Source organism: Lepidochelys olivacea, assembly GCF_965140295.1.
Source record: "Lepidochelys olivacea isolate rLepOli2 genome assembly, chromosome: 12".
NCBI classification, from domain to species: Eukaryota; Metazoa; Chordata; order Testudines; family Cheloniidae; genus Lepidochelys; species Lepidochelys olivacea.
The window spans coordinates 13,341,351-13,359,586 of NC_140422.1; the positions used below are offsets into that span (position 1 = coordinate 13,341,351).

The 18,236-nt window shown below is 39.2% G+C and overlaps 1 protein-coding gene across 1 annotated transcript in view; it reads right to left on the reverse strand.

Annotated features, from left to right (window-relative positions):
* Window positions 1-5,825: 5,825 nt before the first annotated feature.
* The window catches only part of RBL2 (RB transcriptional corepressor like 2), a 54,152-nt gene continuing 41,741 nt past the window's right edge, over window positions 5,826-18,236 (reverse strand). Inside the window, exons 13-22 of the mRNA XM_084644763.1 lie at window positions 17,511-17,675; window positions 16,749-16,860; window positions 14,120-14,401; window positions 13,367-13,650; window positions 12,685-12,861; window positions 12,491-12,562; window positions 11,791-11,896; window positions 9,935-10,140; window positions 9,231-9,395; window positions 5,826-8,339 (exon numbers count right to left, since the gene is read on the reverse strand). Of these exons, the coding sequence (XP_084500889.1) occupies window positions 8,169-8,339; window positions 9,231-9,395; window positions 9,935-10,140; window positions 11,791-11,896; window positions 12,491-12,562; window positions 12,685-12,861; window positions 13,367-13,650; window positions 14,120-14,401; window positions 16,749-16,860; window positions 17,511-17,675 (1,740 nt within the window). The 3' untranslated portion in view covers window positions 5,826-8,168. The remainder of the gene's footprint in view (window positions 8,340-9,230; window positions 9,396-9,934; window positions 10,141-11,790; window positions 11,897-12,490; window positions 12,563-12,684; window positions 12,862-13,366; window positions 13,651-14,119; window positions 14,402-16,748; window positions 16,861-17,510; window positions 17,676-18,236) is intronic.

The following is an 18,236-nucleotide window of genomic DNA, read 5'->3' on the forward strand; positions in this document are numbered from 1 at the left end:
GGAAAGAGACAGCTATAGGGTCTCTGAATTGAGAGAGCCAGCAGCTCCTGCTGGTCTGATATCCCTCAACTGCATACAACAGCCTCTCGCCTCTTTTCAGCTGTTCTACAAGCAGGACAGCTAAGGAAAAATAGCCACACAGCAACTTTAAGAAGCATCGACCTTAGACTTCAACAAGAATTGGTAAGATGGAAGTTAGCCAAAGCACTGACAAAGAATTAACATTTCAATATTCCATTAAAATCATTACAAGAAAAGTTTATTGTAGCTTGCGATATTAATCTATCACCAAATTCTTTAGCCCATTTATTCTTGGTGGGAAGATGGAGGCTAACCAGGGGTAAGCAGAGAAATTTTGGGTTTGAATGCTGATTTAAGATTCTTTTAATTTTTAGTTAGTTTGCCTGTTACAAGAAAGCTACTTGACTATCTTGTTTAAGTTAATAACTTAACCCTGTGAAATCAATTTAAGTATTTAAGATTACTCACCTTTATTTATAAACTGTCTAGGTTATCCAGAATAAACCAAACAGGACTCCTGTGCCCTTAAATTAAATTATTTCCCCCATTTATAGACTGTTATTTGAGAGACACTAAGATGGTACTCACTACTAATTTTGGTCGTCTTGTACCAAGAGAAGACCATCCCTGCCCCAGCAAGCCATACAGAAAGGATTGTAACTGAAGTGACTATTATGTTGTATTTTTAATTGATTATTTTGCATACCTTTTAATTGGTGTGGTAATGAACTCCATGTGACTAAAATGGTGGCTGTCAATCCCTGAATTGGCATGCAAAGAGATTTGGCTCTTACCATATCTTGTTTCTCTAGAGTATACGTTTTCAGTAATTTTGGAATAACATTATTTGGCATTCGACACTTTCAGTCCTACATAGGTTATGACAACCTCTTTTTGCCTGTTCTCAGTGGTGTTTGTGACAACTCCCAAATTAAGAGGTGCTTTGCAAGCTTTACATTGCAATCGTATTAGGGTTTGTCCAATTTTGGGCTTCTGAACTTTGACTAGTGGCCAAAGTCTATATCCTCTTCTTTAAAGTAGAAATGAGTTAATTGGTGTGGATTCTAGTGATCCTGTACTAAAAGCTTTAAACTGAACAGGGCCAAATGCAATTTTATTGAGACCTGCTCAGAAAAGAGTTGGTGTGTTTGTGGTTTTTTTTGGGGAGGGGAGGGGAAGGGAGCTGTGATGTGTTAGTGTCTTAATTTACTGGCCCAAGGTATAGCTTATCCAGGTCTTGAGAACAGTGCCTCATTCTTTACTGGTGTTTGCAGTTTCATTCAAGTCTGTAAGTCCACCAATGTCAGAAAGGGAGTTTTTCACGACTTAGAATTGTGTGTGGAGGTAAAAATGGATCTGAAACGCTCTTGAACAAACACACAGTGTTGTACAGGTTTCCTGGGGAGATTGGACCATTTCATTAAATTGGAAATGGAACGTACAGACTCCAAATTTGTGGCTTCTAAACAATTGCAAGGCTTTGGAGGGCTTATCAGTCACATAAGCAAGGTAAATCTCTCCAGCCCAATAGGTAGAGGACTTACACCTGTTACTCCATGAGCAGTTTCAAGCCCCAACCCCCTGTGAGGTTGGAAGGGGTGGTGAGTGCCAAATAACTTTCTACAGACTATACATTTTTAGTAATATTGGGGATAAATAAGAAATGGTACCAGTTTAGGGTACCCCCCGCCCATTAGTCACATGGGGTTCTTGGTATGCCTTAGGGAACACCAGGATTAGAAACAAGCAGAATAATCATGAATATTCTTAATAAATGAATTCTTTGCATTAGTCTTCACAGCTGAGGGAGATTCCCAAACCTGAGCCATTCTTTTTATGTGACAAATCTGGGGAACTGTTCCAGATTAAGGTGTCAGTAGAGGAGGTTTTAGAACAAATTGATAAATTAAATAGTAATAAGTCATCAGGAACAGATGGTATTCACCCAAGAGTTTTGAAGGAACTCAAATGTGAAATTGCAGAACTACTAGCTGGTTATGTAACCTATCATTTAAATCAGCTTCTGTACTAGATGACTGGAGGATAACTTAATGTGATGCCAATTTTTAAAAAAGGCTCCAGAGGGTGATCCCAGCAATTACAGGCTGGTAAGTCTGACTTCAGTACTGTGTAAATTGGTTGAAACTACAGTGCAGAACAGAATTATGAACATAATTTGTTAGAAAAACCATGTTGACTCTTCCCTAAAGGGAAATCATGCCTCCCCAATCTACTAGAATTCTTTGAGGTAATCAACAAGCATGTGGACAAGGCTGATACGGTGGATATAGTGTACTTAGATTTTCAGAAAGCCTAAAGCAAAGTAAGCTGTTATGGGAGAAGAGGGAAAGTCCTCTCATGGATTGGTAACTGGTTAAAAGATAGGAAACAAAGGGTAGAATAAATGGTCATTTACCTCTCTCCATTCTGAAAACTAGCATTGTCCCTCAGGGGCCTGTACTGGGACCAGGGGTAAACAATGAGGTGGCAAAATTAGCAGATACAAAATTACTCAATAGTTAAGTCTAAAGCAGACTGGGAAGAGCTACAAAAGGATCTCATGTGACTGAGCAACAAAATTTTAGATGAAATTCAATGTTGATAAGTGTAATGCACATGGGAAAATATTCCCAATTATACATAAAAATGATGGGGTGTAAATTAGCTGTTACCCCTCAACAAAGAGATCTTGGAGTCATTGTGGACAGTTCTCTGAAAACATCCACTCAAAAAAGTTAATGTTGGGAATCATTAGGAAAGGGATAGATAAGACAGAAAATATCAAAAGCCTCTATATAAATTGATTGTACACCCACCTCTTGAATACTGTGTGTAGATCTGGTCGCCCCATCTCAAAAAAGATATATTGGAATTGGAAAAGGTTCAGAAAAGGGCAACAAAAATGATTAGGGGTATGGAATAGCTTCCATATGAGGAGAGATTAATAAGATTAGGACTTCTCGTCTTGGAAAAGAGATGATTAAGGGGGTGGGCAAACTTTTTGGCCTGAGGGCCACATCGAGATTCAAAAACTGTATGGAGGGTGGGGGTAGGGAAGGCTGTGCCTCATCAAACAGCCTGGCCCCCGCCCCTTCCTGCCTCCTCAGAATCTCCCACCCATACAACCCCCCCGATCCTTGTCCCCTGCCCGCCTGCTCCTGGAACCCAGAACACTGGCAGCATGGTGAGCTGAGGCTGTGGGGGAGGGGCTGGGGGCTAGCCTCCCTGGCCATGATGGATCTGGCCTATGGGCCGTAGTTTGCCCACCTCTGTGATAGAGGTCTATAAAATTATGAGTGGTGTGGAGAAAGTAAATAAGGAAGTGTTGTTTACTCCTCAACACAAGAACCAGGGGTCACCAAATGAAATTACTAGGCAGCAGGTTTAAAACAAGGAAGTATTTCTTCATGCAACAGAGTGGAACTCCTTGCCAGAGGATGTTGTGAAGGCCAACAGGGTTCAAAAAAGAACTAGATAAGTTCATGGAGGATAGTTCCATCAGTGGCTATTAGCCAGACTGGGGCAGGGATGCAAAACCTTTCTCTGAAGTATCCCTAGACTTTGTTTGCCAGAAGCTAGGAATGGGCAACAGGGTAATCACTTGATGATTACTTGTTCTGTTCATTCCCTCTGAAGCACCTGGTATTGGCTACTGTCAGAAGACAGGATACTGAGCTGGATGGACCATTGGTCTGACCCAGTATGGCTGTACTTAGGTTTTTAAATTGAAGAGAGAAACAGACTAAAAACACAAGCAATAAAACAATGGTTACAATCTCTTCTGCATGTCCCTCTGTGGAGAGTTTTCAATAAAGATTATATCTTAAGAGGGATATGTTGTGGTGGAAAACGCTTCTTTAGGTGAACTAAAACCTAATGAGGATATTCCCCAAACCAGCTGTGGGCCCTGTCTCAATGTATCCTACATAGATATCTCAACTGGCTAATATAGATGGGGAAAGGAATTTAATTTGAGTTGGTGACTCCTATTTGGTTTTGCTTGGATATCTTAGGAAGTTTATAAGTGAGCAAAGGTTAGTGATCTTAACTAAGAAGGCCTGGGAAACCAGAGACTCATCTAAATAGATTACTTAAAAGAAGTGGAAGAGTTCAGACATAATGAATAGTCTGAATCTTTCATTTAAACTATATCCCAAATTTCTGTTCACCCAGGTTAGCTGATGTACTACCCTATCTGGTGTTTAATGGGAGAGGCACCTTAAATGATGGCATTTCAATATTTTTCTTGAAATGTTTTTAATCCTTTGGCAGTGCTTGTGTGAACGCCAGCTCACCAGTGGTACCAAGGTCTCGGTGATGTCATGTTGCAGCAGTAGTGCTTGGCTAAAAAGTTTCTGCTTCTTGCTGCTGTTCGCTCACTTGTAAAGGTGTTGAGATGAAATAACTGTCTGAACCAAGACTGTGTGCAAGAGAGTCTAAGTGTAAAGCTGTGTCTTAGTTCAGATGAATTTATGATAGTTTCCATAGTCTCACTGAAGGTGGAAGATGCACCTCTTCTAGAGATTTAGCAGCTATTTGAATTAATCCATCAGCTGCTGTCACCTCACATGCTAGCATCTTCTGCTCCTGAATATGCAGCAAGGTCATAATTATATTGCTTTTGTCTTTGTGGTAGGGAAATTCTCAGAGCCTTTTAAAAGATAATTTAACTTTTTGTTTGTTCAGTTCATTTTCTGAGATCCCTTTAGTTCCCTCTAGATTCCTCAAACTTCCAACCCCTATGAAATCCTAACTCCTTCCTGTGTCTACTTTTAAATTATTATTAGTCATGTAAACATAAATGCTTATCAAATAAGGCATGGTCTTGCCATTTCTTAAGAATCCTTAGTTTGTTCTGGTCTTTTTGAGTTTGGTAAAGAGTGGCTGAAGCATTGCCGGATAGATAACTAATCCTGCCCATTAACAGCTTATCAGTTATATCATATGACTTAGTGTATTTTTACATAAAACATCTTACCCTTCACCAAATAAGGTATAGTGCAGCTATTCTAGGAAGGGCTTGCATTTAGATACAATGTGTAAATAAGCTTCCTTTCATATGTTTATCTTAAGCACTGGAGGGACACACAGGCTTTCAACCATTGAAGAGGAAACATGAGTTGGAAAACATTTTACAAAAGATATGGGTTACTTCTAACCCTTAATGTTCTCAAAGTTTGAAGTGTCTATGAACAAAATCAGTTTAAATAAGGATATTTCTAGACTTCCTTGCGGGGGGGGGGGGGGTTACAACTGAAGATTTTTCTCTTTTACAAAGAGGCCCACTTTCATGGCTTAGGATGCTTTATCAGAGCTATAAACCAATAAAGAATATCCTCCCACCTTTATACAAGCAGGTCTCTTTCTAAAACAAATCCTAAGTTTATTTTCTTAAGATAAAGATCAGGTCTATACTACTCTGTCTTGTACAAGGAAGGTGCCCTGTTGGTTTGCCTTTTGACCTAATGGCTCCTAGATTTACAGTTTGTAATTAAAGGTTCCTGTCAAATATTCTATACAAGGCACAAATCATAGCAACACTTACTGATGTTTTTAAAGAAAATGTTATAAAGCTCTGCATTCCAAAGTCAATTTAAACACCTGTTGGAGGTAATAAATATAGTCTTGACAGATTTCCTTAAATAGTGCATTTCAATAAAAATAGCTTCTAGTATTGTGGTTGCTCTATTTCCCAAGCATCTGGTGTATGAAATTACTGAACTTTTCAGAGTAGCAGCCATGTTAGTCTCTAAGGTGCCACAAGTACTCCTTTTCTTTTTGTGAACTTTCAGAGATACTTGCAATTAAAGGTAAGATTGTATGCAACCTACCATACATTGCATCAGTAGTCAGGTCTAGTCCTTAAGCTGCAGTGGCTTTATTTCCCCTGTTGCATGATGCCTCTCCTGGGGTGCGGGAAGGACTCTGGCTCTCATTTGAACAGTCTCTTCCGTTACTCAGCATTCTACCATTGAATAGTATCAAAACACTATCACTACTGCAGGATCTGAGTAACAGTAGTGACTCTGAACAGAGCTGCTAGTTTTACTAGATTGCTAAGTAGCAGAGAGAGACAGCATTACACAGATTCACCTTTAAAATGTGAATCTGTAGGTTTCTTACTGGCCACAGCTAAGTAGACTTGTAAATTGTAGAGGTACAGTCAGGATTTCATCTGTACTAGCTGCAACGTGATGCTGTAGCATTCTATGGCTGTCCAGCCAAAATAATATATTCATAATAGCCCCATAGCCATCTGTATGGCTTGTCTCCGCTCAGAAAAAGCCACCAGTTGGGGCTTGGGTGACAGTTTCTCTTTCTTCATGCAGAGGCATAAACCAGTGATTCTTTGCCCACAGGAAATTACATCAGCTAACATTCAGTACTTGCGATGTTTATTGAAAAATACACTTCAGACAAAGTAAGGTACAGTATTGTCATAAGAATCTGACAGTTCATAGATATTTTTACAGAAACACTCAAAACCACTGTTGAATCTTTGTTATGCATGTTAAAAAACAAGTTACTAGTTAACTTTTGTTTTATTTTAATTCAATTTAAAACTGAATTAAATCCTAATAGTTTTCCATTCTAATCATTATTGAAAACAAGGAATTTAACAAATCTTGAAAGTGATATATGCTGTATTAGTGGTCAACAATACTCTCCTCTACAAGTCAATCACTCCCCTGCCACACAAGTACATATTCTACAGCCCAGATCTGAGGCTGTGCTGTGCCAGCAGAGTGTCAATGAAATTTGTCTCACTTTTCACAGCTGACTTAGCACTGCCTGGGCAGGGGGGGGCGGATTAATTGTACCCTGCCTCACACATGTACATGGCCCCCATCACTTGGGGCCATTAAATAAAAAGCACAGGGAGGAACGCCCTATAGTTTAAGAACTGCTGCTTTAATGCTTCCTCAGTAATAGATGTACTTAGAAACATGTCAGCATGTTTCTAAGTACATTTTCCAGATTTATTATATGCATCAGTTTTCGGGAGAAAAAATGGCACCTTCATTGGACTAGACTTAATCAAAAGACATTTTAAAAAAAGCCAAATTGAATATAATGCACAAGGAAGATACGGCTACCATCAAAAAAATGATTCTGGATATTGAGTTTGAAAAAAAGCAAACTTCCCCTAGCAGTACTTGCATACACACAAAGAATTAGTTTTAGCTTAACATCATTTACTGACAGGGTATCTAGGGGATGTCATATAAATAGAAAGTCATCACTTTAATACAGAAAAACACATCTTAAGCCTCAGCCATTTGAAAAATATTTACATTCAAAAAGTGCCATTGCAAATATACAGCAAAACTAACTTGTTTTTTAAAATTTATGCTTCACAGCCCTATCAAAAGTGCCTCCCCTTGAACTTGAGTTCACTTTAAAACATTGCACAGCTAAAAAATGCATTAACAGAATTGCCTACACAGCAAAGTGCCCATACATTAAAACAAAACAACCTGATCCTGAAGAGAATCTGTTTAGGTAATTTCATAAGGTATTTTTTCCCAGTCTGCTCTGAAGTCCAAACTGGGCTGTCAGCATTCCTCACTGTAGCATTAGAGATCATGGGTCATCCCTACCACAGAAACAAAGCTTACACATGAGTAATTTGAATATCTTGGTGCAATACTCCTGGATCTGACCAGTAATAATGACTTGCTAGTTACAGCAAAAAGAATAGTAAAGCACGAAGTAAAACAGTGTATGCAGTTGGGGGCTAAACCCTGTACACAAAATTCCTATCACAAGCTAGGAAACTATATTGAGTACATTGTCTCAGCAATAAATATCAAAATAGTTTAGAAAGCAATTTAATTAAAAACTTGCATGTGTCCTCATAGTAAAGCACAGCATATAAGTCATGCCTGGGGTTAGCCTCAGAGGTGGAAGTATGACTTTAGCGATGTGCTTGACCACAATAGGACAAAGTGTGCAGCATCAGTCTCCACTCCCCTTTATGGGAGAGTTCAAAGACTCAATGCAGTCTAAAAGGAGATTTCTGTTTGAAGGTCAAATACTACCATTTTCAGCTTGGAAGATGCTCAGCATTCACCTCCTCAAAACAGAATGGCCAGGGACAGATGAAGAAGGAGTATCTGCTCTGGAACACAAACAATTGACTAAACTCAGTGAGAACCTCTATCATTTGCTACGTCTTGTAATCTTCTTAGTAGAGCAGTGTGATTCTCCTGACAGATCCGTTTGGCTGGTGATTCAGTACCATCTTCCAAGAGAATGCCTCTTTTCTTTGTGGGGGTCTCTCCAGTTCTAATCATGCTGTTAATCTCGCTCAGCCTCTGAAACATAATCATAGCAAGAATATATTAAATATATTCACAGGATGATTCTAAAGCAAAACCCGTCTCTTTTCCAGCCTTGCATATGGGGAGAATGTCATTCACTGACAGACTGAGTAGCCTTGACAAGGATTCCATATTGGTTTGTTACTCTCATGTGCACCAAAGCATGACCATATATAAACTTTGAAGGAAGCCGTGAGTTTCAAATCTACACCATTGGAGGGTATCAGTCTATCATGAGCATTAATTTAGGTCTATTTATTCCAGCATTATCTTCTCCCTTCATTGTAACCGCTATTCCTGCTATGTCCCCTTCCACTACTGTAACTAGCCTGTATCATTATTGGCATGTCAAACACTACATCATTTTCTCCCCTTTATCATTGCTTTTCTGTTACTATGGAACTTGTTGGAGTGAAATGTCTAAGGAGAATGTTCTCTCTAGTCTGGGTCACTGTCTTGCTAGGGTTTTCAGTTACTCCGTGTGAAATCTATGAATAAAAATACACTATCATATTTCATGTGCATCAGCTCCCTATTCTCAGTCATTATTTTCTCTTTGGATAGTGGGCTGTAGAGTTACACCCTAGCTTGCCATATACCAAGTCCCATTTTCAAAAGTGACTTAGTCATTTAAGTGTAACAGAAAAGGCAGTTTAAAGCACTCTAATAACTGCATGTGCAACTTTGCAGGCGCAATATTTATTTATAGGCAAAAACAACAGCACCTGAGAGCTAGCTATGTGAATGCACCCGCAAATCTCACATGTCGTTTTTTTTTTTTTTTTAACTTGCAAAAAGGGATGCTACATTAAGGGCTCTAAAAATAATACAACTCTCTCCCTCCCCCCCCCCACAATTTTTGGAATATTAATCGTTTACTCTTACCTTAGAGGGGCTGCTGCTGAAGTAGTAGAATATTTTCTCTCGCGGAGAAAGTGTAGACTCATTTTTGTGTGGTGAGATGTAGACTGAGTGATTCTGAGACAGCTGAATTCTGCGGGGAGAGCCAATTCTTACAAATGGATAAGGAGATAGTGGAGGAGCATCAGTCTGTTAAGGTAAAAGAACAAATCAATCACTACCACTTTTTCAACAGAGAGACTAGTGTAGGCATAAGGTCCTTGACTTTTTTTTTTAAATGTAAATGGATGATCCAATTTACTCTATCCCGAAACATGGTAACAGATACTGTAATCTTTATAAAGCACAACGCTACTCTTCTTCATCAGAATTCAGAGATGCATACTTCACTGAAGGGGGAGGGCACTTTCTTCCTCTTGAATACTAAAAATATAGTTTGGTATGGCACCAAGGATCTCAAAATACTTTTATGAACAATTAAAGCCCCCCCATCCTGGAAGATAGGGTAAGTACAAATGCTTATTCTCTCCTGCTACCCTTTCTTTTTTTAAAGTGAAAAAAACACCTCTCTCATGGTTGCTGATTGCAACGCAGGTGAGGTGGCAAGAGCACTTTTACTATGTGTAAGAACACCACACCAACAGCAGTTGGTCCAATAAAAGATGTTACCTCACCCACCTTATTGCTCTAGTTTTTATTTACTAATGAAGGTAATTAAGATCACTTACAGCATTGGCGGAAGAGTACTTCAGGGCAAATTCTTTCATGTGTTCAATATAGATGTTGTTATAGAACCGAATAAGGTCCCCTCGCTCCTCCTCTTCAATATCACTGTTTGTGCCTGTCAGTCGTGTGGGAGTCGGGGGTGCACTATTTGGCTGTGGTACTGGCAGGGTGCTGTTAGATCTCATAACAGGACTAGAGTCTCTGCTAGCTGGAAAGGGAAGAGTAACATTACAACCCTTTTATCTGGCCATTACTATTAAATGCATTTCAGAGTCACTTCAGCACCAGTTGGTGCTCTTATTAAAAAACAAAACAAAACACACATTAAAATTGTTTAAGCTCTACGGTTGGCTGCATGTTCATCCTGTGGGAAAATACTGCACACAAAGGGACAGAATTAAGGTTGGGTGGGCAACTATTAAATCTGGTATTTTCTAACGGTGAGTGCTTGATACTGCAACCTAAATGTTCTTTTAACTTGGAAATTACCTTTTTCAAAATTTTTTTTTAAAAGAAAAGTTTAAAAAAAATGTGCAAGCGTCTCAAGCCCCACCTTCCCACAACTACTTCATAAACAAGGTTTGATCACTGAAGCTCCAGGGCAGACATTAGCTAGAAGCAGCAGAAAAGGGGAGGGAGAAAGAGAAGGAATGGACCACTGAGTCCTGGGGTGGCTGGTGGGCCATATACCCACGCTTGTTCTTACCTCCGCTCTCTTCCACTCCCTTGTTGATGAAATTTTGAAGCATGAACTACTCAAAAGTCACAAGCAGCCTTAAAGATGGACACGTTAGGCACCCTAAATCTAGGGATCACTACCACCATCCTCTATAGAGATGTTCATGGGGCGGTGCGATGGCGTTAAGTCCGAGCACGTAAGCATCAATTTCTTTGTGCTTTAGAAAAAGTTGTACCTGCACTCAGGGAATGGATGTTCAGATTAGGCCAAAGCAGGGGGCCCTGAGAGAGAAGTCCCTGACATGTGGATGGAGAATTTTTCCTCCTATCATGCTAATGTAAATGGGGTATTCCTATGTTCAAAGAGAAAGTGAAGGGTCATGGGGCATGTGTGCAGTGAGAACACCTCCCAAGGGCAAATGGACTTTGAGTGAATGTTTTTTTCAGTTCTCGCCTGCCTCAATTCTTGCTAAGGCAATCTCGCAATTAAACTCTAGTTCTTCTCTAGACCTAGAAAAGAAAGAGGAGGCTGCTGCACTTAACCCCAACTACTTATAAAGGCAGCCTGAACACGAGTAACCACTTTTGATACTTGCTGGCATTCATTTTGTCTGGGGACAGTTTACTTTACAGGGGAGTCTTCTGCAGAACAGCACTAACTGGTGCATCAGACTAGTGGCTTATGGGTCTGCCAGCACACATCGCTTCAGACAAGAGTGGGGGTCGACTGCTATAAAAGCCCAAGCCAAAACTGAGGGAGACTGGCTGGGTTAGGGACAGCAAATATCAAAAAAAGCCTCTACTTGTTCGATAGAAATTCTCCTGAGTTGTAGTCATGGATGATGGGGGTTTAATTGATGTTATACTCAGCTGTAGAGACAAAACTGTAAAGGGCAGCTCCAGTATCGAGCAAATTTACTTGGAGTTAAATTCTGCAGCTGTCTTGTTACTGAAATATTACCATACCTGTCTAAATTTAAAATAGCTGGTTGCCCAAGAATTAAACCATTTGATTTTTACTACTCTATTTTGAGGTAGTGAAATCCATACATGAGAAGTGGTTGTTCAAATCTTCTTTGAAGCTAGATAAAACACTTCCTTTCCCCAGGATTAACATTAAGATGACAGCTCTCTTAATGGGGGAGGACTAGTTCACATACAATTGTTTGGAATCACTTACTTCTATCTTTACTCCTCTCTGTTGGGGAATTCTGCTGGATACTGCTATCACTGCTGCCAGAACGATGGCGTGGTCTTCTGCCCTTTATCAAGACGGCCCGATATACCTGCAAAAAGCCAAAGAGATAAACAAATTGAAGGAAGCCATATATGCAAGCAGCAAAGGGTTTGTATGAAAGATCAGTACTTGTTAAAGAGATGTTTTTATTACAAGAAAAACTAAAACAATATTGACTATCCCAATATACATCCTTAGAAAAGAATATTTTTGCAGCCTAATTTTTTAACCCCTGATACCACATATTTAAATGCATCTTCCTATTTATTTACAAGAATATCACCAATGAGGGCACTATACCTTAGGTTTTAAATGAAGACATTTAGAATCTAAACCAAGTTTTGTCAAACAGCATGTAGTTAAGAATTTTGGATTTAGCCATCCTCCTCTTCAAAAACTACTAAAAGGTATTGGCAACCTGCACTGTACCAAGCAGGATTTATGGAGTTTAAATTTTGGGGAAATAAATGGAATCCTGTTGGAACAAAGGAATTTATACCATTTCAGTGTTAAATTCCACTAGTGAAGGTTGTTACTCTAGATTCCCTTTCATGGAATATACCTGAAGATGGTAGCTACTATAAGTAATTGAGGGGCTCAGTAAAAATATAAACCCCATTACTTCAATATTAATTGTACTTACATGACTCCTTGCTTGTGGTTGGGTCCTATAGCAGCGCATGATGTTCTGAAAGGACTTATCTTCCTTTGTAACCTAAAAAAAGACAGTTTTTTTATTGGGTGGGGAAATGCAGCTGCCTTACACTACTAGTAATCCAGATAAATTTTGTTTTACTGTTATGAATAAAAAGCAGATGTGTATTTTATTCATCTTACCTTAGCCATTACATAAACGGCACACATTAACAGCTGGTCTAAATGTCTGTCCATCATGAGCTCAGGGCACTGTACCAAGGAAAACTCAAAACATGTCCAGATTTTCTTCCTCAACTCATCAGAAATATCCAGTTTGACACAGAGATCCCGCAGCCGAACACTTGCTAAGTGATAAACCTTTTGGAAGGAAGAGCATTGATTAGGACAAAATCAAGCTCTTTAAACTTACATGGCTTTCTAAACATAAAACTTTATCCACTATAGTAATTAATGAAAAGGAAAGCTCAGCATGTTTTTTTAAAATATGAGCTGTTTAAGACCTCAGATCAATAGGCAGCATGTATATGTACAATAAAATGTCCATTTTAAACCAAATTTGGAAACTAGTTCCTTTTGCTTGCCTGACAAGACCTGGGTTCAAGACTGTTTTTCCCTTGTAACAACCAACACCACAGATTTAAACCAAAGAAGGAACACGCTGTGTTTTAAGTACTTATGATACTAACGCCTACAGGAGAAATATGACTCTGAACTCCAAGTCCTGGTAGGCAAGTAAATAGTTTTCAAAAAATTGGTTTTAATATATAAACAGCCTGTTACTAATTAAACAATTTTACATTGTTCTGTATGTTTCCAGTAAAGCCCATACTGCAGTGACATGACATTTCACAGTGGAAGGTACCTTTCTAAAGAAGAGACACAGAGAGCCAGTCTTTCGGGGTTTGCTGCTGCTGATAGTAGAGAACTGCTGGTTTTGTCTTTGTTGGTCTCCAGGAGGAGAGATCTGTTGAACTGCAACTTGGCCTGGTAACTGAAGGGCCGCCCCACTCATCTGAGTGTTAAGGGTACCACCAGCCAGGGTCTGGGCACTGAGTGGCTGGATGGAGCCAGACACAGCTTGAGCCTGGCCACCTACATTTACCTGAACTGGGAAGAAAGTTATTCCTCCATTTTCATTGGCAATGCCTGTAATTAAACGGAAATGAATTCAGTAATGGGTGTCTTCAAAACCCCAGCCATGCTTCCTGAGCACCAGTAACCTTTCTAGTGATGAACAGTTATTTAATAAGTGTGTAGTGGCAGGTAACAGAAAATGTTCCGGAAAGAACACGGAGGAATCGTGATCATAAATGGACCAAATGATAACTGGCTAACCTTAGTTACTTTCAATCAATGAAGAGGAGGCTAGTTAAACAGATGACTTCTATACAAGGCAGTTGGGAAGCAAACGTACGTTTGCTCCAGTGTTCAACAGCTAAATAGTACCCACGCCTTTTCCCATTTATTACTTTCCTGTTTTATAGCCCCCAGGCCTTTGTTTTTCATTTCCTTCCACTCCCACATGTCTACCTACTCTTTCACTCCCTACTGATAAGCAATTCAGTGTTTCTGGTGGTAATCAATGCAATCCGTTCCCCCAGAGCTTCCCCCTTACCTTGTACTGGTATTGTAACAGTTTGTCCGTTGTTGGCTGTGACAGTGGCAGTTGCCACAGTAACCAAAGTCTGTCCAGGCCCTGGAGTAACTGACACAGTTTCAGGTGTCACATTCTGCACTGGCACAGTATTCACTACAGGCTGCTGTGAAACTCTTACAGGAGTTCCACTGTCAGGGGGATTATCATTATCCACAAATAGCCTTCTCCTGGTAGGGTTGGTTGTAGGAGAACTGTATCTGTCATACAGTGTGGTTGGAGAAGACGAAAGACCTGAAGATACTTTAAAAAAAAAACCAAACAAACATTTAACGTGAGCTTTACACTTCAGTAATGCTTAAGCTTTATCATTGCCCCAGTGCTGTAAAACTTCATCTAATCAAACCAATGTCCTCTAGAACTGTTCCCAGCTGGGCGTCTTTAAATCTCTCTGAAGCCACACTGGTGAATAACACACAGTATTTAAAATATCCTGTAAGATGGGACGGTAGTTTTAGAAGCTGTGGTCTTGTGATAGCTCATCTGAGAAACAGGTTGGCTATAATATAACACACTTTAGCAGAAGCAACTTTTAAAAGCCAACTTAATTACTATATGAATAAGATGTCCATGTCACATGCAACTGTCTAAATAAGGCTACCATTTCAGTGTATTACTAAAAAAGCAAACTGTTTTAGCCAAACTGTTATTAAAGAACTTTTAACTTAATCTCATACATGAATAAATGTTAGAGAAATTACTTGTTTTTTGTAAATGAAACAATAGCCGAGGTGTTTTTTTTTTTTTTTAATTATTATTCCTGAATAGTCAAAAACATACAACAGTTTGTGGGGCAGGGAAAAGTGTAGCAGAAAATCTTAGATTGCTGCTTTTTGTTCCTTAATGATTAAACCCAATAAGTGAAGGATTTATATGTATGATCCTATCCTTTGTAGCACTAATTACAATTAGTGAACACTACAACAGACCTTAAGTTTACTTTTCTCTGATGTTTTTCTTGCTCTTATCCCCAGGTTATACTATTGGGTGCTACCTTAATGCTACTGATAGTCACTCTTGTATAGAAAACTCACTAAATTCTCAAAAAGAAAAGGAGGACTTGTGGCACCTTAGAGACTAACAAATTTATTTGAGCGTAAGCTTTCGTTGCATCCGACGAAGTGAGCTGTAGTTCACGAAAGCTTATGCTCAAATAAATTTGTTAGTCTCTAAGGTGCCACAAGTCCTCCTTTTCTTTTTGCGGATACAGACTAATATGGCTGCTACTCTAAACTCTGAAAGCATTTTACCAAAATGGAGCAATTTTATCATTGAGCAAGAACTTAGGAGAACCATAACCTCTTCCTGTATTCTATAATAGAACATCTACACTGTCATTTCATAGATTTCATTTGTAGGCTAATAAGGTTGAACAAAGATTTCAAATGAAATATTATAGGTTTTTATTGCATCTCATTTGCTCTAATGTCAATATTAGAACTGGGCAATTTTTTTTTTTTTGGTCACAATGAGTTCCCCTCCCAGTGTTCTGAAAGTATTAATGAATTCAGGTCAAACTGGATGAATAACCTGGGCCTAGGGAAAGCAATTTAAAAATAGTCAAATGTTTTATTACTTCATTTTGACAAAGTTTTGAATTCATATTTGGCCACTTTTTTGTTAGTATACCAGCTCCACTAAAATTAATTATTTTTTCTGAGTTGACCAAAATGTTTCACTTGATGCAAAATATTTTTTTCTGATTCAACTACAATTGAACTGGATTATTTCTCAATTTGGCCTCAAACTGGGCAGCTGCTCTTTATGGGGACTTTTAAGGCCCACCCTGCCTTATGAAGGCCTCACTTGGGGGTAACTAACTGCCCCAGGTAGCTGCTTAGTTGAGCACCCGGACCTACTGAAATGGTTCCCTCTAACTGAACTTGGGTAACTCCAAAGTGAAACAATGCTCCTGGGGAGGGGAGTTCCCAGGAGAAGCTTGAGCCAGAGAGCTGAGCAGGGAGCCCATCAAAATGGAGAACTTCCAGGAGTGCAGTCAGCAGGCATCCAAGCGGGCCTGGTCTCCCAGGCAGTGGCCAGAAGCCTAGCCTAGCAAGGATCGCCTGCTGTCCCTGGAGAAGAGATACTGTCAACAGATCACCCTGCACCCTTGACTCCTGAGAAGGACATTACTCCAGAAGGGGCAAGAAGTCTAAAACCAGGGGGGAAGAGCCTGGCCAGAGGCAAGCCTTGAACTCAGGTGGGGTACATGCATTAAGAATGACCTAATCACCCTGGTGGGGATGTTCAGGTGAAAGTTTTATTTTCTGCATTACCTTTTCTATTAATAAATGAGATCCTCCACCAGGAGGTGCTCTTTAGCATCTGTCTGGATTTGTTGATATCCTGGTTGAGGGGGAAAAAAATCAAGTAAGGGCCCACCTGCAATGGGTCATATCTGTGTCAGACTGGAATGATGACAGTCCTCTGAACTGAAAAAAAATATTATTTGCTTCATTCTAGTCAATGCATAGTTGCAACTTTCCTTGATGCTATTTGGAACACACATTAGTTATTTTAAACATGTAGCAATATTCTATAGCTTGTAGGAACTGCGTGCAGGCTACACATTTTATTTTTAACATCTCACCTTTTCCAAGCCCTCCAGTTTCAGCACGAACTTCACTGATCCTTCTTGGAGTCAAAGGAGAGCCTACCAGACTGTTCCCATTAGACCTTTCAAAATAGTGAGGTGGCATTACCTAAAATAATATTGATGTAACCGTTAATTTCAGCATATTTATTTAATTATTAAATGAATTAATTGAAGAATCCAACTGATTTCTAGCCTTGTTTAGACACTGATGCACTCTAAAAATCAGGCCAGTTTAAGCAGCACATTTTATCACTGCGTCCAATTTCAAAGAGCAAGTTACTGGAGAGGGGAATGAAACAAACAAGTGAGAGAGAGAAACCCTAACTTCATTGAATTCAATGATAAAACTCTCAGTAAAGTAAACAGGGCCAGGATTTTATCCATTTTATCTACTGGGGGGAAGGAGGAAAAAGGCACAAGTCATATATCAATTTTGTAGAGAGAATGCAAAGCACTGCTATGCTTGCCACAGTTGCACGCCTAAAGGTTGCTGTTAATACCTTGTCTCATTTTAAATATATATTATTTTAGAAGATTGGACAACTTACTTCTGTTTTCCATCATTTTAATCATGATGCTACTTCACCTCAATATTCACGTGCTGGGAAAGACTTGCTCAGGTTCACTATGAGGCCTTCATATCCCAAATGCCCAATGGCTGAACTACTAAGGAGTGCCATCTAAACTGAACAAGGCCTCTTGAAACTTATAACAAGGATTAAAAAAAATGAAATAGCTGTTACTTCTCACACTTACCTCCTCACAGGTAGGAACTTTGTTCTCATTATCTCGGATTCTGTCCCACAATGGAGATTCGCGTTTCCATGCCATGCTCTCCAAGATTTGCTCTTCGATATGATTAAGGTGTTTTACCACCTCTCTACAAAGGCCATCTTCTGCTCTAATAAAAATCTCTATTACCTGTGAAGTGAGTAGATATGAAACCTACCTATTACAATGTTAAACCAGGACATTGTGTGACCAATACAATAAGTGAGATCATCATACCTTTCATGTTGTTCCCTTTCAAATGGGTTTATATTAAATTTGTGAAGCATCACATTAATCCTGACAGAAAAAGGTCTGTTCTAACTCAGTAATAGTATGTAACAGCTAGATACAATTAAATCTACATCAGTCAATCACTATAATTATAACTCTGTCAGACCAAAGTTACAAGATTTGAAGATAAATGTTTATTTTCAATAAGTCAAGAAGTGAAATAGGAAGTGCCCATTAATCCATGTAAACGTTGTGGTCCAGTGCCATTATTTTTTAACTAGACAATTTGGACACCACCAATGCATTACACAGTTAACAGTACATGATTTTTCCAGTTTAAATTTCTCCACCAAAATAAAAAACCCCACCGCACATATGATCGTTTTCATAACTTAGAAATTTAAGCAATTACACATCCAACTGAGGAAAAAGTATCTTGCTTCAAGAAAAAAGTCTGTAGAAGTAACCAGCACGACTGGT